Source organism: Camelina sativa, chromosome 9 (assembly GCF_000633955.1).
Source record: "Camelina sativa cultivar DH55 chromosome 9, Cs, whole genome shotgun sequence".
NCBI classification, from domain to species: Eukaryota; Viridiplantae; Streptophyta; class Magnoliopsida; order Brassicales; family Brassicaceae; genus Camelina; species Camelina sativa.
This window is the reverse complement of record NC_025693.1, coordinates 26579662-26602531: the sequence shown is the minus strand read 5'-3', so window position 1 is coordinate 26602531 and position 22870 is coordinate 26579662. Positions and strand designations below refer to the sequence as shown.

At 35.2% G+C, this 22870-nt stretch overlaps 3 protein-coding genes across 3 annotated transcripts; 2 read left to right on the top strand and 1 right to left on the bottom strand.

Annotated features, from left to right (window-relative positions):
• LOC104712414 (probable glycosyltransferase STELLO2) lies at nucleotides 44-3036 on the top strand. Its single transcript, XM_010429314.2, has 3 exons — nucleotides 44-2055; nucleotides 2140-2266; nucleotides 2354-3036. The coding sequence occupies exons 1-3, from the start codon at nucleotides 362-364 to the stop codon at nucleotides 2831-2833; spliced, it is 2301 nt and encodes a 766-aa protein (XP_010427616.1). The 5' UTR covers nucleotides 44-361; the 3' UTR covers nucleotides 2834-3036.
• LOC104712411 (villin-3-like) lies at nucleotides 6879-15132 on the top strand. Its single transcript, XM_010429311.2, has 25 exons — nucleotides 6879-7050; nucleotides 7184-7213; nucleotides 8184-8290; nucleotides 8484-8583; nucleotides 8751-8819; nucleotides 8933-9169; nucleotides 9250-9427; nucleotides 9593-9725; nucleotides 9890-10049; nucleotides 10127-10277; nucleotides 10367-10467; nucleotides 10556-10714; nucleotides 11240-11308; nucleotides 11382-11450; nucleotides 11537-11674; nucleotides 11788-11916; nucleotides 12077-12224; nucleotides 12351-12361; nucleotides 12437-12577; nucleotides 12665-12790; nucleotides 13170-13232; nucleotides 13423-13524; nucleotides 13900-14116; nucleotides 14312-14538; nucleotides 14621-15132. Exons 3-25 carry the CDS (start codon nucleotides 8235-8237, stop codon nucleotides 14732-14734), a joined length of 2898 nt encoding a protein of 965 aa, XP_010427613.1. The 5' UTR covers nucleotides 6879-7050; nucleotides 7184-7213; nucleotides 8184-8234; the 3' UTR covers nucleotides 14735-15132.
• Nucleotides 19091-20848, bottom strand: LOC104712410. Its single transcript, XM_010429310.2, has one exon. The coding sequence runs from the start codon at nucleotides 20754-20756 to the stop codon at nucleotides 19287-19289; it is 1470 nt and encodes a 489-aa protein (XP_010427612.1). The 5' UTR covers nucleotides 20757-20848; the 3' UTR covers nucleotides 19091-19286.

Below are 22870 nucleotides of genomic sequence, written 5' to 3'. Positions count from 1 at the left end.
GTCTCTTTGTACATAGAAGGATAGATTCAGTGGTGTGGGCAATGTATGTATCAGTTAATCAAACGTAAACAACAAAACAAAAGAAAGGGGAAACTAATAAGAAATTCCCAAAAAGGGGGAAAGACATTGACCTCACAGCTGAATCGAACGACTTCGCTTTCACAGAGTTTGCATTGGATTCAAGCATAAGCAACCCTCCAAATCCCGACAACAACCGATTTTGCAGAGAGAGAGTGTCTCTCTGTTTGTTTGCCCTTGAAAGGAAACTTTTACACTAATCTTTTGTGTGTGCGTGATCTGAATTTCGTAATCTTGCCTTACTGGGTTTTGGAGGTTTTATTTGAGTTGCTTTGAGAATCTGATGTTGGTTCAAGATCGTGTGGCTCCTCCTAAGCCACCAAAATCTCGGATCAGAGAGCTTCCTAGCCATCGATTCTCTGAACCCAAAAACCTAGATTTCTTCTCGTCGTGGGTTTCAGACAATGTCTACAGAATCGTAATCTTAATCCTCGTCATCGTCACCGTTGCTGCTTTCTTCTTCCTTTACAAAACCACCGACACTGCTTCTCTCCTCTGTTTCCAATCCCAATCAACTCAATCGATTCAATCCCTCACCCGTCCTCAAATCAACTGGAACTCGATCCAAATCGTCTCCGACAAATCCTCACCTTACGCTAGCTTCCGTACAGAGAAATGGGTCGTCGTGTCGGTGACAAAGTACCCAACGGAGGAGCTCAAAGGTTTGGTTAAGATCAAAGGATGGCAAGTTCTAGCCATCGGTAACTCTCTAACCCCTAAAGATTGGGATCTCAAAGGTGCGATCTTTTTATCTCTAGATGCTCAAGCTCAGCTTAACTACCGGATTTTGGATCATCTCCCTTACGATTCTTTCGTACGCAAAAGTGTCGGTTACTTGTTCGCGATTCAGCACGGTGCGAAGAAGATCTACGATGCGGATGATCGTGGTGAAGTGATTGATGGAGATTTAGGGAAACATTTTGATGTTGAGTTGGTTGGAGAAGACGCTAGGCAAGAACCAATCTTGCAGTATAGTCACGAGAACCCGAATCGAACTGTTGTGAATCCTTATATCCATTTCGGGCAGAGATCGGTTTGGCCTAGAGGTTTGCCGTTAGAGAACGTAGGTGAGATCAATCATGAAGAGTATTACACTGAGGTTTTTGGTGGTAAACAGTTTATACAGCAAGGGATTTCAAACGGTTTACCTGATGTTGACTCTGTGTATTACTTCACTAGGAAGACTACTTTTGAGCCTTTTGATATTAGATTCGATGGGGATTCTCCTAAAGTGGCGTTGCCTCAAGGTATGATGGTGCCTGTGAATTCGTTTAACACGTTGTACCATTCATCAGCGTTTTGGGGGTTAATGCTTCCTGTTTCGGTTAGTTCCATGGCTTCTGATGTGATTAGAGGTTATTGGGGACAGAGGCTGTTATGGGAGCTTGGTGGTTATGTTGCTGTTTATCCACCAACTGTTCACCGGTATGATCGTGTTGAAGCTTACCCTTTCTCTGATGAGAAAGATCTCCATGTTAATGTAGGTCGTTTGATTAAATTCTTGCTTGCTTGGAGATCTGATAAGCATAGGTTCTTTGAGACGATTCTTGATTTGAGCTTTGTTATGGCTGAACAAGGGTTCTGGACTGAACTCGACGTGAAGTTCACAGCTGCTTGGCTACAGGATTTGCTTATGGTCGGATACCAGCAGCCTCGGTTAATGTCACTTGAGTTGGACCGCCCACGAGCAACCATCGGTCATGGAGATAGGAAAGAGTTTGTGCCTAGGAAATTGCCTTCGGTTCACCTCGGGGTCGAGGAGATTGGCACAGTGAGCTCTGAAATTGGGAATTTAATCAGGTGGAGGAAGAATTTTGGGAATGTAGTGCTTGTAATGTTCTGTAACGGACCTGTGGAACGCACTGCTCTTGAATGGAGGTTACTTTACGGGCGGGTGTTCAAAACTGTGGTCATCTTGTCCTCTCGGAAAGACTCAGACCTTTACGTCCAAGAAGCTAAACTCGATCACATTTACAAGTAAATAAAGAAACTTGCCTATACAACATATTCTTTCACAGTGTGAGCTTTCTAACTGTAATTCTGTTATATTATACATTTCAGGCGGCTACCGAAGATATTTGATAGGTACAGCAGTGCAGACGGGTTTTTGTTTGTTGAAGATGATACAGTTCTTAATTACTGGAATTTGCTTCAAGCCGACAAGACTAAGCTCTGGACTACAGATAAGGTACTCATCAAGTTGCTAGTTGTTCTGTATAAACATAATGTTTGGTGTGGTTTCGATATATTTGAGGAGTTTTGGTCCTTTTTATAGGTAAAGGAGTCATGGACGACAGTGAAACCATCTGGGAATGCTGATTGGTATTCGGTTCAGGTGGAAATAGTAAAGAAAATTGTTGGGACAATGCCGGTTCATTTCCAAGTCAACTACAAGGAAGCCACAAAGAAGAACGATGACACAACCTTAACCATGTGCAGCTCGGAAGTGTTCTATGTCCCAAAACGTTTTGTGTCAGACTTTACAGATCTTGTTAATCTCGTGGGCGATATGGATTTGCATTATAAAGTGGCTGTGCCAATGTTCTTCTTATCGATGGATTCGCCTCAGAATTTTGACCCGGTTCTAGGTTCAATGGTATATAAGTCAGAACCAGCTTCATTAAACACTTCTTTGAGTTTGTATTCCGCGGAAGCACCTGCGGTTCATCCTTGGAGCATCTCAAGCGAACAAGATTTCATCAAATTGGTTCGGGAGATGGCTGTAGGCGATCCACTTTTGATGGAATTGGTATAATGATTTCAAAATACGAATAGTAGATGCAGCAATGAAAAAAATGTTTAGAAACAAATTTTACCATTTGTGTTATACAAAAATCGTTTCATCAAATTCTTTTTTTTTTTTTGGGTTCTCTTGATGTAATTTTGCCAATGTAATCATATAATTTTTCCTTTCTTGACGTTTGTAACTTTATCATTTAAAATTTTGTGAGGATGAAAGATCACTCGTTCACTTGAACAAGACCGGCTTATGTTATGCGCTTTGTGAACGGCAAAATTGTTTTCATCCTATAAATGTTCCAGTATACTCTCTGTAGTCATATAGTCTATACTGTATGAGATGATACATTCAATACATTGTTAAACTTTTCCCGTTTTAGGTTGGCAAAAGAAAATAATATCCACTTGGAGTGAGTCGAGTGACCTTATCCTGATATAAAATTTATTTCTATGACGAATAAATTAGTATTTTTTGGAGTACCATTTTTATAAGTTTCACATCATTGTCATTTGCTTCGACCCGGCAACAAATAAAATATTAAATTTAATAGGGCAATCGATAACATTTTACATAATTAGATTATTCAAAGTTTCAAAGTATATATGGATATATCTGAAGTCTTGACTGCATGAAGCATGAGCAATGAAAACGACCAATTTCTAATTTTTCTTTTGAGTTGTCATTGTATTGCCTTCATAATGAGTTGGCTTTTTTTGCTTCTTGATGTTTACCTTTTTCTTTTCTTTCTTTTCTGAACACGCATATATATGTTTATATATATAATTATTTAACGGTATATATATATTTTAAAAATACGATTGTTAATTGGCATTATCGTAAAGATTGATGCAACCTTAGGGAGGTTAGCAAAAGTATATAATATAATATTTGGTTGAGGTTAACTGGTCGGCACCGGCGGAGATATGGTGATCAGACCACCATCATCTCTACACGCACGTAAGACTCTACTTCTTTTAATTTTCTTCTTCTTTTGATTTAAAGCCTAAAACGAATATATTTTACTAGATAAGCCCCGCGTTATTACGCGGATAAATATTAAAAAACTTATTGAAAATAGTTAAGTAGTAACATAATATATTTTACTAGATAAGCTCCGCGTTATTACGCGGATAAATATTAAAAAAATTATTGAAAATAGTTAAGTAGTAACATACATGTTTTTAGATTTTATCTTGTAACATTTTAATATTGAATATGAACCTCTCATATTTCATTTAATACTCTCTCAATTTCATTATATAAGAGTTTTATAAGATTTTATCAAATTTCTATGTACAATTTTAATTAATATAACAATTTATGACTATTTGAATTATGCAGTATATTTCGTATTGGTAGAAGTTTTATAAATGACATAATATTTATTGTTTATTAATTTTTATGCTTTTACCCAAAAACTCTTATAGGACAGGAAGTACCATTTAAATATATATACCATCATAATAGACCATATTTTAAGTTTAATTACACATGTCATCTTAATGCATAGAACTAAATATTTTATATCAAACACAATTAATACATCATATCAAATCTATATCTTAGTAAGAACTGAAAATATAAATAAAAATTAACAAAATATAATTTGCAAAAAAAAATCTCAATCAACATTATTTAAGATATATTTGTTATGTTGTTATCACATAAGTACTAATTTTACCTCATGTCATAATCAATTTTAAAAATGAGTAAAATTTATAAAATAAAAACATATATAAAGATACAGAGAAATTCTCAATAACTAAAGATTTATTCCTATAATAAATTATCTTATGTTTTGATATATGCATTACATAAATACATGTGTTAAAATTATAAAATTAAACATTAAAAATTACTAATATTCTTGAATGAAATTTTTTTAAATGATACATATTAATATTTGAAAACTTTTTAATCTATTTAATCTAAAATAAATTTCATCGTTAGACATTTAGTTTAGTAATCACATTTAATTATATATTTCATCGTAAAACCATAATTCACTTCTTCATGGATTAGTTAAAAATTTTAATAACAAAAATAACATGAGCACATATGAGATAAAATGTATATTGGTTAGTATTTTAAATTTAACAATAAAAATAATCAGTAAAAAAATCAGTTAACATCCACAAAATTTTTGAAAATCCGAAAATATCCTAAATATTGTTCTTCTATATGTCATAGTTTCATAAGTAATATTTTTGTCAATTTTAATCAATTAACCAAAAATTCATTCATACAAACCCATTTTTCTATTTTTTTTTTTCATGTTTCTCATATTACTACATGCATTTAAACTTTAAAATAAAACATGTAAAACTATACTTATACAAATCATGTATTGAATTTTTTATTTATTTATTTATTCTTTCAAGGTTTTGTCTACTTACTTACAATAAAGAATTATATTACAACGATAAATACAATTTATATCCGACTAAAATTATGTTAAATAACTTATGTTATTCTTTTTAACTCTGTTATTCATTATTTATTGATTAATATACATGCTTAATAAATTAAGTTTTTGCTTACACTTGTCAAATTTATTGAGAAACCACGTATAATATAATTAGCATACAATAAAAAATATATTTATTTTGTTAGTTTTCCTTTTTGATTTAGGAAAATAAACATGTAAAATTCTGTAATATAATTAGCTGTTCTACTATATTTATTAAAAAAAATATTGACATGTGTCAACATCTAATCAATATATTTGACACATGTCACAATCTTGTTAATGAGTAAATTTGACATGAAGCTTTATATAATAAGTTTGGTTAGTTTTTCTTTTTGATTTAGGGAAATAAATGTTTTAAAATATAAACATGTAAAATTCTGTAAATATAATTAGCTGTCTTATTTTTTTTAAAAAAATTTGACATATGGCAATATCTAATCAATATATTTGACACATGTCACAATCTTGTTAATTAATAATTTTGACATCAAACTTTATATAATAAGATATACAAATACGAAATATACAACAAAAAATACCAAACTATATATTATAGGACCGAATTTTCTAAAGAGAAGGTTATATAAACATAGATGAGCAAAGTAAAGTGCCCACATAAGAATCAAACCTTTATAAGAATATCCCCGCCACCAAATTATAGTAGAAAGATGCGAAGTTCATATATGAATAACATATAGGGTGTGAATGGTAACTGCGGTCGGGGCGGACAAATCCGTCTGCGGACCAGATCGCTCTGTTTTAAGTGTGGACAGCAGACCGCTGTGGTTCAACTCTATTTGTAGGAAAAAACGGTCCGCAGTTGGTCTGCTGCGGTCTTGTTTCTATTTTCTGTAGACCACACTACTGTGGACTAAACACAATGAATGGTAAACAAAAAGCAGTTTGATCCGCAGATGGATTTGTCCGCCCCAACCGCTGCAACCATTCACAACCATAGGGTCTGAATGGTAACTGCGGTTGGAGCGGACAAATCTGTCTGCGGACCAGACCGCTATGTTTTAAGTGTGGACAACAGACCGCTGCGGTCCAAGTCTATTTGTAAGGAAAAGCGGTCCGCAGTTGGTCCGCTGCGGTTTTGTTTCTGTTTTCTGTAGATTGCACTGCGGACTACACATGATGAATGGTAAATAAAAAGCGGTCTGATCCGCAGATAGATTTGTCCGCCCTAACCACTGCAACCATTTATATATAATGTAATCTTTTTAAAAAGAGTTTTAATGTTTGTGTTGTGCCTATTCACATGCGAAATGGACCCAATGTCGTCTTGAAATGATGATGGTCTTTAAAATAATAGTTAGTGTCTTATGATAATGCTTCAAAGTTTAATTTTTTTCTGTTCATGTTCGAGCTTTTTAACATCGTGTACCAAGTTCAAACTCAGTATGAAGGTAGTAAATTTTTTTTTTTTTTTTCTAAGACATTGGTGAAGAATCAAGATTAAAAATAATAATAATTAGAAGGTTAAAAAAAAGAAAAAAAAAAGGGAAGCCATAATTACTGTGGACATCATCATCTTTAATGCTTTTTGCCTCAATACAATATTATAATTTTACATCATATAATAAAAAGGGGGTCTCTGGTCTTCTTCTTCTTTCCTTAAAAACATATGATGTCTCCTCCTTCGTCTTCCTCACCTCGTCTACTACGCACACTGTAAAAAATCATATAATCTCCCACGAAAACGAAACTCGATTCTATAAATCTGTCTTTGGATAATAAAGCAAAAAGAGAATTAAAAAAGGTACATAAACAGAGAGAGACGCTATAACACAGCGCACGTCTCCTCCTTTCAATAATTCAATTTTGCTTCCTCCTTTTCTTTTTCTCTCTTCTTCATCCTGTTTCCTTGTTCCTGATCTCTTTTTTTTTCACAGTGCATGCTACTCGAAGATCTGTCTTTTCAGGTATGTGTTTTTACATGGATCAGCTGATTTCGATTCAATTAGCGTTTTTTTTTTTTTTTTTTTTTTTNGAATTGGATCTCTGGGTTTCTACCTCTTGTATCTAAGTTTCTCGTTCTGCTTCGTGCTTGATCTCTCCTTAAATTGTTTGTAATTTTATCCAATTAGTTGATATTCCGGGTTCTGATTATTTCCTTGAAATTGCTTAACTTTAAGAGTTTCTCTGAACTTAAGACTTATTAGAGCCACAGCGGATGATAAGAAACAAGAGGGAACCACTTTGATGTAGTACACGGTACACATTGATCAACTAGAATTTTTCTCGATCTCTAGCTGACCCAAATCTTCAAACCAATACACAAAAAACAGGATTTCTGTGAGTGTGTATATTACTTCAAAGCTGGATCACGACCGAGTTTTCTTGTGTAGCAAGTGGTTTTGTGTTCACTATAACATGACATCCTCAAGCTCTTACTTGGAAATTAAGTGTTAATAAAGTTTTGAAGCCTTAACACTGTATTTTAATGGATTACTACTACTACAGTTTGGTGGCGGGGAAGGTTGTTTCAGTATTCGTATAAGTAAATCTTATAAGAGTTCCATTGTATTCCCTCTGCTCATGTTCAGTGATGTATATCATTCACTACCGAGCTTTTAGCCAGACATGAAAACTCAGAGTGACAGCCAAGCTCAGTTTAGAACCCCTTTCCTTGAGGAATCACACAATATCTTGAATGATGTTCCAGGCAATAATGAATTGCGGGAGAGAACTGACTACTCTTTGCAAGATTGTTGTTGAGTTAATTAATATATTGCTCAAACATGATTTCATTTACAAATTCAATCATATAAGCGTCACCTTTATGTTGCTCTTTAGTGTTCTATAGAGTCCTATCCAATCGCCATTTTTCAGCTTACTAAACAATCTCTTACCTTCTTATTTTTTTTCTGCTTGCTCTATGTTTTTCGACAGGTGGTTTATTGTATTTTCACATAAAGGAAGAGATTAACTATTGCATACAAAATGTCTGGGTCAACTAAAGTATTGGATCCTGCGTTTCAAGGAATCGGGCAGAAACCGTATCCTTTCACAATATTTATTTCCCGCTTTGCTATAATATTAGTGTAAGGTGGTGAAGCAATTTATAATTGTTTCCTACTGATGAACGGAAGTACAGAGAGGAAAATGCAATTTCTTGTGGGTATGCACTAGTTTGTTGGTATTGTTGAATGTTTTACTGCTGTCTGAGATGTTGAACTTAACATTACTTAGAGGTACTGAAATCTGGAGAATCGAAAATTTTGAACCAGTGCCAGTGCCGAAGTCTGAACATGGAAAGTTCTATATGGGAGATACTTACATTGTCTTGCAGGTTTGGAATTTCTTCCACTGTTCTTTTTCCCTTTTTATATACACTTATCAAGAGAAGATTATAAGATAATACCTTTATACTAGCTTACAGAACATGCTTACTTGTCTAATCATATGTATGAACTATATGCTCCTTTTATTAATCATCTTTATCTTTCATATGTGCAGACAACACAGAATAAGGGTGGCGCTTATCTATTTGATATACATTTTTGGATTGGTAAAGATACCAGCCAGGTATTATTTTCGGAGTTTTTGTAGAATGAAAGCATATATTACTAACTTCATGTATTTTGAATACAAGCAAAGATGAATCACCATTATTACTAATCTACGAATGACGATTCCAGGATGAAGCTGGAACAGCAGCTGTCAAGACAGTTGAACTTGATGCAGCTCTTGGAGGCCGAGCTGTCCAATACCGTGAAATTCAAGGTCATGAATCTGACAAATTCTTGTCTTACTTCAAGCCTTGCATTATACCACTAGAGGGCGGTGTTGCGTCTGGATTTAGAAAAACTGAGGAGGATGAGTTTGAAACCCGGCTGTATACCTGCAAAGGGAAACGTGCTGTCCACTTGAAGCAGGTTTCTGCAGATATTTTGAAGTGGTGTACTCTCTTCGCATGAGTACTACTAAGTATTTACTCATCTGTCTTCTTGTGTAGGTTCCTTTTGCTCGTTCATCACTGAATCATGATGATGTGTTTATCTTGGACACCAAGGAAAAGATTTATCAGTTTAATGGTGCAAATTCAAATATCCAAGAGAGAGCTAAGGCGTTGGTAGTTGTTCAATATTTGAAAGACAAGTTTCATGAAGGAACCTGTGACGTTGCTATTGTTGGTAAGTTGCATTAGATGAATTTACACTTTACAGTTAATTTTTGAATATCCTCTTTTCACGGTTTGCTCAGTCAATCAAGCAGCAGTTGGATGCTCAATTAAGTTTTTTGTGTGGTACAATTTATTTTGGTACTCATGCATGAATAATGATTTCCTTGCATAACAGATGATGGAAAATTAGATACAGAATCAGATTCTGGCGAGTTCTGGGTCCTCTTTGGGGGTTTTGCTCCAATAGCAAGGAAGGTTGCTAGTGAGGATGAAATTATTCCGGAGACAACTCCGCCTAAGCTTTATAGGTACTTATCTTCCTTTTGATCTGCTCTATTGGTGTTCGGCTGTTTTTTTGCTCTAACCACTGTTATATAACGCTACCCTGATGGCTTAATAGTCATTTTGTTTTCAATATTACCCATTTATGCCTTATTTTATGGAAGTTGATTTATAGTTGCCCCCTTTTTAGTATCGCGGATGGTAAGGTGGAATCTATAGAAGGTGATTTATCCAAATCTATGCTGGAAAACAATAAATGCTACCTTTTGGACTGCGGTTCTGAGGTATTTATCTGGGTTGGCCGAGTGACTCAAGTGGAAGAGAGAAAAACTGCTATCCAAGCTGCTGAGGTAAAGCTAGAATCGGCTAACTTGCTTAGCCCTTAGAATATCTGAGCATCGGTTCTCACTTTTACTATCCTCTCCAGGATTTTGTTGCTAGTGAAAATAGGCCAAAGGCGACACGCATAACCCGTGTTATCCAAGGTTATGAGCCTCATTCTTTCAAGTCTAACTTTGACTCTTGGCCATCAGGCTCCGCAACTCCTGCTAACGAAGAAGGACGAGGAAAAGTCGCTGGTAACGATTGTGTTGGTACTCTAATCGTTAGTAAAAAAATAGAGTCATCTCTTAGCCCTGACTTACTTTGGTACTTTGCTATTATGTAGCATTACTTAAGCAACAAGGTGTTGGGTTAAAGGGCCTGTCAAAAAGCACAACAGTTAATGAGGAGATTCCACCATTGCTTGAAGGAGGCGGAAAGTTGGAGGTCTGTTGTGTCTCCCGACTTATTGTGCTGTTATTTACTGAATCTTAATTGGTTAATTTCATCCGAACTCATTAAGCTCGTGTAATAGGTTTGGTACATTGATGGCAACTCCAAGACTCCTCTATCCAAAGATGATGTCGGAAAACTCTATTCTGGGGACTGCTATGTGGTCCTTTATACTTACCATTCTGGTGAAAGGAAAGAAGACTACTTCCTGTGCTGTTGGTTTGGAAAGAATAGTAATCAGGTAATCATGGGAAAAGGATTGGAAAATAACATGCTGAGGACTGCTATGTGGTCCTTTAATATCTTTATTAATAGAAGAAAAAGAAGTCCCGATGTCTTCTATTAGTATTCTTAGCTCCTCTGTTAGTTACTGGAAAGAGGATACTAAGACATGATATATTGACTAAGCCGGCATGTTTTAGCTTCTTCCTGGTGTTCTCTTTCTTATACGAGATTTTATAAGTAAGCTTGAAACCTGGTTGGGTCTGTATGATTTTATCTTCTATTTTGGGTATCAATCTTATAAGGAGCAGGAGGTTGCAAACTTCATATTTGTGAATTTTCTGCAGTTTTAATCTTTAGTTATTGAGGGATGTTGTTAATATTGTATTTTATTGTTATGAGCTATTGCCTCTTGACTTTTGAGGTAGCCCTCAAAGTTTGAGTACAGATTGTGATGGATTTCATGTATTCAGTTTATGGCTTCATGTACATATTTGAACATGTTGAATTTATTCGTCTAACTTTTGTTTTCTCCCGAGTTTAGGAGGATCAAGAAACAGCAGTTCGTCTAGCGGGCATAATGACAAATTCGTTGAAGGGACGACCAGTGCAGGTACCATGTTTTGTTATTGTAAGTAATGGCCACTGGCACTGAAAGATTGTTAAATAACTTGATCATCTTGCAGGCCCGTGTATATGAGGGTAAAGAACCTCCACAATTTGTTGCACTTTTTCAACATATGGTGGTTCTTAAGGTATTTTTCTTTTCATTGTTAATACAAGTTGATTTTTTGCTGCAAGACAATATATTGGTAATTGATATAGTTACATTAACTTTTAGGGTGGTTTGAGCTCTGGTTACAAAAATAGTATGACAGAGAAAGGTTCGTCAGATGAAACCTACACTCCGGAATCAATTGCACTTATTCAAGTATCTGGAACTGGAGTTCACAATAATAAGGCACTACAAGTTGAATCGGTACTTTCCTACTTTATGTTCTCTCTTGCGAAGTCATTTTTCTACTTTTCACTGTTCAAACCTTGGCTACCTATTTGTGTGATCATGTAATGTTCTGTTACTCCTTTCTGCAGGTGGCGACTTCTTTAAACTCTTATGACTGCTTCCTTCTGCAATCTGGTACTTCCATGTTCCTTTGGCATGGAAACCAAAGTACGCATGAGCAACAAGAACTGGCTGCTAAAGTTGCTGAATTTTTAAAGGTACTTTCTAATGGTGCTATCTTAGATTTTAGTTTAGCTGAAATTGTCTAGGCCGAGGCTGTATAATTTATATAAAGCTTACTAAATAAAAACTTCACTTGTACTTCTTATCACTGTTCTTCAATTGGTAAATTAATCATCTTTTTTCTTGATAAGTCAGCCTGGGACTACTATCAAGCACGCAAAAGAGGGAACGGAGAGCTCATCCTTTTGGTTTGCACTTGGGGGAAAACAGAACTTCACCAGCAAGAAGGTTTCCGCTGAGACTGTCAGGGATCCTCACTTGTTCTCTTTTTCCTTTAACAGAGGTAATTGAATTCGGGATCTCAATTCTGAGGGTTAAACCATCTCTAATAGGGTCATATTTTTTGTTAATAAACTTGCATATACTAACGTTATCTTCTTCTTTACAATGTGTCTACATGGATCCTCAGGAAAGTTTCAGGTAAGAATTTAGGAAAAAAATATCCAATGTTTTTTTTATCAAGATGTGTGCATGTTTTAACATTACCTTGCACAGGTTGAAGAGATTCACAACTTTGATCAAGATGACCTCTTGACGGAGGAAATGCATTTACTAGATACTCATGCTGAAGTTTTTGTCTGGGTTGGTCAATGTGTGGATCCCAAGGAAAAACAAACTGCCTTTGAGATTGGCCAGGTAATATGCTTCATCAATTTTGCTTCCCGGCATCTGTTAATGCTGCTCCTATTCTATCTTGTTTGCTCATTGTCCAGTTTTGCGCAGAGATACATAGATCTGGCTGGTTCCCTGGAAGGCTTATCTCCAAAAGTTCCATTATACAGAATCACGGAGGGAAATGAACCCTGCTTCTTCACCACTTATTTTTCATGGGATTCTACTAAAGCTACTGTAAGGTTTTCTGTTGGCAGATATCTTTTGGGTTATTAGCATGAGAAGGGAGTCTATTTTTAATAGGGTGCTGTTAATGTGATGGTGTTAGAGAGGGTTCGGGTTCATACTCAATGATAAGGAATTAATTTTGTTACACTCTATGCAAATGCCAGTTCTGTTGTCAGCACCCTTAGATCACATCCTCATTTGTTAAATTGAACAGTAGGCTAGTTAAAACTGAGGAAGCTCTACATTTATAGAGGAGGATAGATCTATATTAAACTGAGGGGAAGCTCTGTCAGAACGCACGAATTTTGGTCTGATTTCCATTGACTTTTCGGTAAAGTTCCACTTCTTTTTCTCAGATTTAGCTTGGGTATGTTTATCTGTAATACAGGTGCAAGGGAATTCCTTCCAGAAGAAGGCAGCATTATTACTTGGTACACACCACGTTGTTGAGGTAAACACTTAGTTAAGATGCTTACTGGGGAAGTTGGAGATACAACATGCCTGTGTTTTATGTTTCCTTGTTTAACAGTAGCAGAGAAGAACAGATGTGACGATGGAAACCCAGATATAGATGACTCTCCTTTGTTATATACTATATTACATTCGGAACCGTTGATTTACAATATACCCCTCTGCTACAGGATCAGTCTAGCAGTGGGAACCAAGGACCAAGGCAAAGGGCAGCTGCTTTGGCTGCTCTGACATCTGCATTTAATTCTTCTTCCGGGAGAACAAGCTCTCCGGTAAAGACTCTAAGCTCCTATTTGATGTTTCTACTAGATTCTTTATGATACACTTATGAAGATATTGACATATCATGTGAACTTCCATGAAGAAAAAAGGCTCTGAATCCATTTTTAATGAGGTTCCCTGTCATGAATTTCTCAAATTTATCCAAACCTTTGACTGCCTTCAAATATTTTTTAGGGTTTTAACCGTTAAGGCACATATTAGGGTTTAAGTCGTTAAGGCGCATATCTGCTTACTGCTTTTCAGCTTAGGCACGGAACATAATTCTAGTTAGTATCTAGCGTTTTGCTAGTTGCTTTTTACTGTGGCATGTTTAGCAAATCACAGCTACTATTGTCCCATGTTCTTGATCTTTGTTTTAACTGCAGAGCCGAGATAGATCAAATGGAAGTCAAGGAGGTCCAAGACAAAGAGCTGAAGCTTTAGCCGCCTTATCATCTGCATTTAATTCTTCACCATCATCAAAGTCACCTCCACAAAGACCAGGATTGACAAGTCAGGCGTCACAAAGAGCAGCAGCAGTGGCTGCTCTCTCGCAAGTGCTCACTGCCGAGAAAAAGAAATCACCTGATACGAGCCCTTCTGGTAAGTTCTTTAACAGTATTGATCTATTGCAGATAAGTACAAACCATACAAGACACATGATTTTTGATTAAACAAAAGTAAAAATGTAGAATTTGCTATCTGCAGAAACAGACTGTAACCTACAAGCGTAGTCCTTATGTCAGTATACCTTGAACTCTTTATCGCTTGATCACTGTGAGTATCTGTGGTTTACAGCTGAAGCAAAAGATGAGAAAGCTTTCTCAGAAGTGGAGGCTTCCGAAGAAGCTACTGAAGCCAAAGAAGATGAGGAAGCTTCACCTACGGCAGAAGCAAGTGTTGAGGAAGTAAAACCAAAGCAGGATGATTCTGAAGCAGAAACAACTGGAGCAACCTTCACCTATGAACGACTACAAGCCAAATCTGAGAAACCAGTGACAGGAATTGACTTTAAACGCAGAGAGGTGAATCACTTGAGCCGAATTAGCTTTTTTATTAATTTGAGCATGAATTGTCGGTATCATATTACTCAACCCAATCTATCAGGCTTACCTGTCTGAGGAAGAGTTCAAGACTGTATTTGGGATGGAGAAAGAAGCATTCTACAAGTTGCCTAGATGGAAACAAGATTTACTGAAAAAGAAATTCGACTTGTTTTAAGAATTCTCCCAAAACAAAAAACAAAAATTGCAGGTGGAAACATCCAATGGTCCTCCTCAGATATATACTAAGATCAAAGACACGATTTGCCATTTGTGTTATTGGTTATGTATTGACCTCAGTGCTGCAGCTATGAAGACAATGAACAGTTCTTTCTTTTGTTGTTCCTTCATTTTTCCTATAATTGTTTTGATTTTTCTAAAATATTTCTTCTTCATGGGTGGGGTTGGGATCCGGGTTTTGATTCTTCATATTCTCATCACAAAATGATGTGTGTTATTGTAATGATTTGATATATCATAAATTGTTGTGCATTTTTTTGGGGGTTTTTTTTTGGGGGGTCAGGACAGCTGTGTCTTGTGTGGTGGTGGTTAGTAAATTCTTTGATTTGGATTTCACATTATTTTGATTGTTAAAGAACAGAAACGTCTACTTGTAAACTCAATAAATATCAATGTATGGGTGTTTTAGATTCGTTTGACAATTGAGACACACCACTTGATTTTGTTGTTCCACTTCTATGTATGTTCAGCTAGCAAAGCTTAAGCTGTCATATTTATAGTAGTACATCAAGACAGAAATGTGTGTCGAAGTAATTGCAGTGAAATTATTTATCAGTATCATGAAGTGATCAGAAAAGTAAGGAATTTAAAGAAGAACAACCTCATTTATGTCTTCATGGTATCCACCAATTTGGTATCTAAATTTCTCATCCTTCTTTTTTTACTGTCCAACAAATCAAGGAAAAAAATTAGTTGGGAATCAGAATAATGATTACGTCACTTTTTCTGCATTATTTTCCAAGGTGGTGATGATAATAAAACACACACAAGATTCGATGGAATCCAACACACTAAGTGCTCACAATAAATCTTCTTTTGGAAAAATGGTTATCACCTAACACGATAATTTAATTCTTGTTTATAAGAACTGCATTTATAGTCACTCATACTTAAACAAACTAAATTAAACCCATAAAACGTAAGAATCGCATTAAACATCACTTATGTTAGTCAAAATACTAACATGTAATCGTCGTTACAAAAGTGGTATTGATCTTATAAAAGAACCGACATACAAAAAATCTTGGAAGTTACGTATGAACTTTGGCTGGGAAATATACGTCGTCGGTTTCGAGCGAGGGACAGGTCAGCACGCAGCAGTCATATACAACAGTATCTAGTAGAGAGTCTTTGCACGAACTCTCTGTCTAAGCTGGAGAGGGTCCACACTCTAAATGGAAAATGCAACCTGTACTACCAATGAGGTATTGACACATGTATGGAAGAAAAGAGTGTCGGTTCCTTTTCTGCTTTTGCCAACATATGGATGAATTGAATTAACAAATACTTTTGTTTCTCAAGGAAATAAATACTTACACTAGACCACTTTTAAAATACTATACTACTATGAAATGAAAGAAAGAAATTTATTTAGAAAATTAACCTTAAAATCTCATGTTTCTTGTAGTAAATCGTTCATTTCCACGGATAGAAATAGAATAAACAACGTACAGTCATGTTATAAATTTAGTAGGAAGAGAGAATGAATGATTTCAATCCTTAATCGTATAACATAAATACATAAGTATAACTCTCCTCCATTACCACTACAAAGTTACTATTTCCGGCAAGCCACTTGCTAAATTCATTAAATGAAATTTATCATTTTTGTCACTTTGTCAGTGTTCGTTCTAACACTATTAAAGAATTAAAGGTGCGGCTGCGCGACCTATAAAGCTTAACAAAAAAACTTTAATTTAATTAAAGTTTAGCTTCTCTCTTAATTGTATACTAATAGCCAAGGCTGGGAAGCTCCATAACTTGGCCATAGTAGCTCATTAGAAAACTCCAACACCATCACTAAAAAAGTGTTTTCAATACATAAAATAAGGTTTTTACTACATTGAGTGATTTGATCACTACGATAGTTGATTGGAGAACTGTATTACTTTAGAATAAACGTCGTTGATATGGTAAATGAAGAAAAGTAAAGGAAAAGCACGCCTACTTGTTATGGATAATTGTGAATTCTTGGCATCTAAATGAAGCCACTTAAAAATCTTGCTACACTACTCCTTGAAAGAAGAACCAACCCCACTTTTATTTTAATCTTTTAAAAGTATTTTCTCCTTTGTTTTCTTTTGTTGTTGTTCATATCCTTTTTTTTTCACAAGTTCACGCCTTTAGTGTGTTGTGGACATATATACAAAAGATACTACTGACTTCATCTATATCCAAAGCAATTATTGATTTACTATATTATTATATCATATGTTAGAACTATATATGTGCACATACTTGGCAGTTTCAAGAAAACGAATATTTTAATTATCATTATCATTAAATTGACTATCTTAAGAATTCCACAAACATATATTTATTCAAAAAAACGATTAGTGAAGTTTCTTCTATGTTTAAACATTTGAAATGTATTTTGACGGACATATAATAAAAAAAAATTATTAACGAAAAACAACAATGGTATGTAACCAGAGAAGGTTTTGCACACCTAGTGCTTGTACCGAAAGAAATTTTAAATAAAGGTTTTGCTTGGGCATTACATAGCTTATGATAAGCTAGCTTATGGTTCATGCAAAGTGGGAAAAAGAGGCAAGTGACAAACATATAGGTTTGTGTGCTTCTTCATATCCAGAGAAATCATCGGATTGGAGAAAGAACAACAGGCGTGACCGCGTGAGTATAAACAATTGACTTTGCTTGGATATAAACGCAATCGGAGAAATTAATGTTTAAAACAGTTTAGAGATTTATGATTTATTGGGGAGAGCTTTTCTAATTCCACAATCTCGTTCCATTGTGAGAGGTGTGTCAGTTTAGTGGTTGTGTAACATGTATCCTAACGTTTGATAAAACATTATTGAACCAAAAAAAAAATAACAAAAAAAATGTTATGTAACCAGTGAATGTAATGAGTGGAGATAAAAAGTTTAAACCGAATAAAGTGATTAGACGATGAGCTTTTTCCTATGTGTGAGTTTATGCATATACCCTTTTGATGAGGCTTCGATGCTAGATAATTGGCAGGAAGATTGAGAATCCGATTCCAACGATGAAACTCGTGATGGCACTATTGTTTGTTTTGATACAATTATAATAAGGTTTCAATAATTAAAGAAGAAAGATGTTTTCTAAAGTTTGTGTAATGTTAGACAAAAAATTAAAAAAGTAGGGGCAAATTGACTTTAACCAGCCTAAAAGACCAAATAAACCACATGCGACGTGTGTCTTTATAACAAGCAGAAACAAATCAATATAGTAATCAAAAATTTCTAATTATGAAACATGTGATACCATCATCATCATCATAAGTGGTCTCGTAAAGGCCTTCTTTTCATAGACTGATTTAATTAACGGAGTCATATGTTATCTTGTGGTGGTAATATTTTTTTTATGAAGATCAGCTAGGGGGTGGTATTGGTTTGAGATTTATGAAGATTTTTGAAGAGTTTAACAAAATCATAAAAAATGAATAAGTGAAAGATTGTTAAAGATTGCTAGAGAGTTTTGTTGATTAGTTTTCTAAAATCTTGTAAAATCCTCCAAACAATCCCTGTATTTTTATGATACTTTACATGACTTTAATTTGTAAAGAAAGTGTCTAAAATCATGAACCAATAACATAATAATTAAACTTATTAAGAATCCTAGATTCTTTTGTTTTAATTGAATAACACAAAACTTTTAATGACTTTATAAAAGTCTGAATCCAATAACTCAGATTTGTTAAGATTTTAAATGACTTTTTATAAATCACAAACTAATAACACTCAATTTTAACAGAGTTTAACAAAATCTTGATCTAATAACAACAGATTCTACATAATATTTAAAATCTTTAAAACTCTATTCAAAATCTTGATCTAATAACAACAGATTCTACATAATATTTAAAATCTTTAAAACTCTATTCAAATCTTTAAAACTCTATTCAAATCTTTAAGTTTATTTGTTTTCAAAATTAGTTTCCTTTTCAGTATTATGCATTGCAGAAAGAAACTAACAGTTTAAAAATTGGATCAGACTTTTCACCATTTTTTTTTTGTTTTATAAATGTAACAATATACAGTACTAGTATAACATAATTCAAACGTTAAGAAATTATAATTATTTGGTTGCATGCCACTTTCTAAAAAATCTGTTACAATCAGAGATATGTGTAATCCCACCCCGTGAGGAATCAAATTTTGTGGAGTTTATCTACCGAATGAGAATCAAATATTATATGCCGAAAACCCCACTAAAAATAATACAAATTTCGAAGTTTCTAACAAAATAAATAATTCCAAAAATGTTCCATTACCGACATTTTTGAATATAATAAAAATGCAAAAAATAACAATATATTCCTGATTTTATCAATGATTATTTCCGAAGGAGACCAAATCAATAACGAATACAGAACGTAACGTGGACATACTAATAAAACATCTGTAAAAAAAAAGAAAAAAAAAAAATCTACGAACATAACAAATGTCAAATGTGTACAAAATTTTTGTTTTTGTAATTTTTTTTAAAAGTATTAATAAATGCTAACAGTAATTATAAACAGAAGAATCTAATTCACATGAACAAATACGTTTCATAATTATATCAGTAATATGATTACTGTTACCATTACCATTAGCATTACCGCGTTGTATTATATCATGATTCTTTATCGACGAAGCCGCCGAGTTTCTCGTCCTCAACTCAGCTAGCGAACTCGCTTCCGGCACCGCCGACTCACTCGTCACCACTTCAAAGTTCTTCACCATGTGAACATTCCCAACGAGCTGACTCAACACAACCGAATCCGTAACAGAGCTCTTCTTCTTGTTCTTGTGCTGCTGCTGTTGCATCGCCGCTCTCACGATCTCAGTGTGCATCGAGCTCGACAGTCTCCTGATCCCTTTGGCTCCGCCGACCAGAATCGCCGGGTTGACATCAGAACTTTTCTTGCTGCTGCTGTGTTTGGAGGAGAAGAAGAGGACTGACTCGGGGCTCCGGTTACGAATCCGGGTAAACGGGTCGCCGAGGAACAAGGAGGTTTTAGCGTCGACGAGCATAACGTGTTTGAAATTGCGTCTTACTCGACCAAGCAGCATTGGGTAACACGCCCACCTCCTCAAACTTATCGGAACGTGGTCCATGAACCCGGATAGCGAGTTTTCAGGATCCAACTCAGTCACGTCGAAGCCCACTACAGAGCCATGAGTCAACTCGCTTGACTCGGTCGAGTTATTAATCAACGACGAATCGTTTGAAGCTCTGTGAGTCTTCTTCCCCCAGATAGGCTCCGGTGATGATGATGAAGACGACGTCTTCTTCATGAATTTGGTCAGATTGAAACCCCAAACAGAATCGGTTTGATTCGTCGACGAATTCGAGCTCCGATGAACATCGACGAGTTTTAAGAACGAGTCGTTCTCCTCTTCGATCAATCCGGCGAATCTAGAAGAAGGCGAATTAAAGAGCAAAACGACGTCGGATTTGGAAATGACACCGGAGCGGTGGAGCAAACGCATGAAGAGACGGAGATCGTCGTCCGTCGCGTCGGAAGCGAGATGAGCGACGATTAAGCCTTGCATGCTCCTGGTTCCTCTCAGAAACAGAGTACCCATACCTTGGAGAGCGAATCGATCGTAACGACGACGGAAGGGATGAGATCCGACGATGTCGCGGTTGAGGAGGAATCGACGGTGAGGACGAGAAGAAACGGAGGGAAAACCAGAGGAAGGCTCGAAGGTGGAGAGAGTGAAGAGGAAGAGAGTGAGGAAGAGGAGGAGGATACAGATTGAGATTGTTGATTGAGCTTTGGAGAGGAGAAGACGTGAAGATCTGGTGCGGAAGAGAGTCGTTGTTGCCGCCGGAGAAGATGAAGAAGAAGACGAAGGAGAAAAAGAAGGAGAGTCGTCGTTGTTGTTGTTGTGGTGGTCAGGGAAGAAGACTAAGAGCAAACCCATTGCTCCTCGAGTGTTGTTGTTATTGTTCTTCGTCTCTTTCGCTGATATCAAACCCATCTTCTTCGTCTTCTGTATTCTCTCCCCACTCTGGGGTTAGTGGTGACGAGAGACTCTTTTTTTTGGCTTTCTTCTCAAAATTATTTGTTCTGTTTGATGATTTTATTATATTTGATGATAACAACGAAAACGATCTCCGGGTCGGGTTTACTCGGGTTGGGTTTTTTTATTTATTAGAAACGACAAAAAAATATGGGTGGAGTAAAAGTTTATTAATGACCTGATACTAAAATTTTAACTGATTAATTGATGAGTCTTTTAGTAAATTTAAGAGGAAAGTATTTCACAATGTATTCCTCTTCTTTCATTAATATTACTAGATGACCAAAAAAAAAAAAAAAATAATAATTGTTTTCTTTTTATAGAAAAAGAGTTAAATCCACAGAAAAAAAAAAGAAAAGAAAAAGAGTTAAATCTACAGAAAGATTCTAACTTAATCTAATTTTAATTAAACACAAATGTGAATAGTAGTATATTTTTAGATAAAGTTAAATAAACTAAGATATTCACAAATATATACGGTGGTTAACATTAGCATTTTCAGATATAATTAGTTTATATATTTTATATTAATGTTTAAGGTCATTTTGTAAATATGGTAGGTATGTTGCCTTTACTTTTTAGTTATGGATAGAATCACATGTTTATTGCGCAATGTGCTTCTCTTATTAATGGGGAACCTTCCTTAGTTTTTTTAAAAAATTCAGTGTATCCAGCCTTGTCGAGAAGAGAGTATAGTATGGGCCGGAGGGATGTTTACTAATTGAAACAGTTTTTTTTGTTCTTTTGGTCAAAACGTGATTAAAGGGTTTGTGCCTAATTTTCTTTAAAAAATAATAAAAGTTTGACCGTTCTCAGTCTATTTTCTTCTCTATGTGTATATACAATTACTTACTCTGACGGGTTAACCATTGCATCATTACATTTTGACAGTTACTGAAGTTAAATGCAGTTGAATGTTGAGTACTGAAATGGGGGGTTTTTTGATATCCTAAGGAACATCCTCTTAAATTAATAAACGGGAAGTAATTACCGGAATTTAATGAATACTGTACGAAATCGAAAATGTTACGGTCTGAAGTCTCAACTCTGAAGAAAGTGCTCCATAGTCCATAGTATGTCAAACAATGTAAAAAAGGAAAAAAAAAGGCAGAAGGTAATGTAAACGCTGATCCAAGTTATAATTTTCCCTGATTCACATGCTTTTTTTGACCGATGCAATACTAATTTTTAACCGGCGTTGAACTTTTCGAACGATCCTAAAAACAAACAAACAAAGCAATCGTATCTTAAAATAAGTTAATCCTATTATCAGATGATAATCAATCATATTATAAAACCAAAAATGGCAAAATGCAAGAAAATACACACAATAAATGTCAGGGTACGTAATGAAAGGGCAGTTACTAGTTACTACACTCATCCATAGACCCTACTTCATTAAATCTGCCCCCTTGATTACAGCTAGGATCCGTGATCGGACGGTGAAAACATGAGCAAGCGTCTCATAATGAATGAATGAATAATAAAAAAATAATGTAGGGTCTATGAGAATGGTGATTTGACTTTTGTTTGAGAACAAGTGTAGTTATCAAAAATTAAAAAATTAAAACAAGTGTGACTGTGTGTGTGTGTTTTGATGACGGTGGATCTCATTCTCATTGGAACCTTCTCATGAAGCTCCTTGCACACGTGGCGTTTCTTCTTCTGCAGGTTTTACGTTTTTAGGTCCGGGACTTATGCTTTCTTTTTTTTAAAATTTTGTGTCGACTTAGTCATCACCACTTTGGCATTTTAAAATGATTGTGGACTTATTTGGTAATCATGGTAGTAGTAGTCTTCACAACAAAAGTTTGATATAATTAGACTTCTAAACGATGTGGTATTTCACAAATCGGTCCAAATTTTTGATATAATTAGACCAGCTAGTTTCTCTGAAGAATATACTATTTTTCTAAGGTTTTTTTTTTTTGCATCACTAACATGTAATCAATTTTAGTGTCCACTATCAAAAAAATTGTACTGTTTGTACTTACTGACAATAAAAAGTAACTTGTACTCACTGTCTCACTGCCGCTTGTCTACCATCTGGTGATTTATTTCTCCAAGCATAA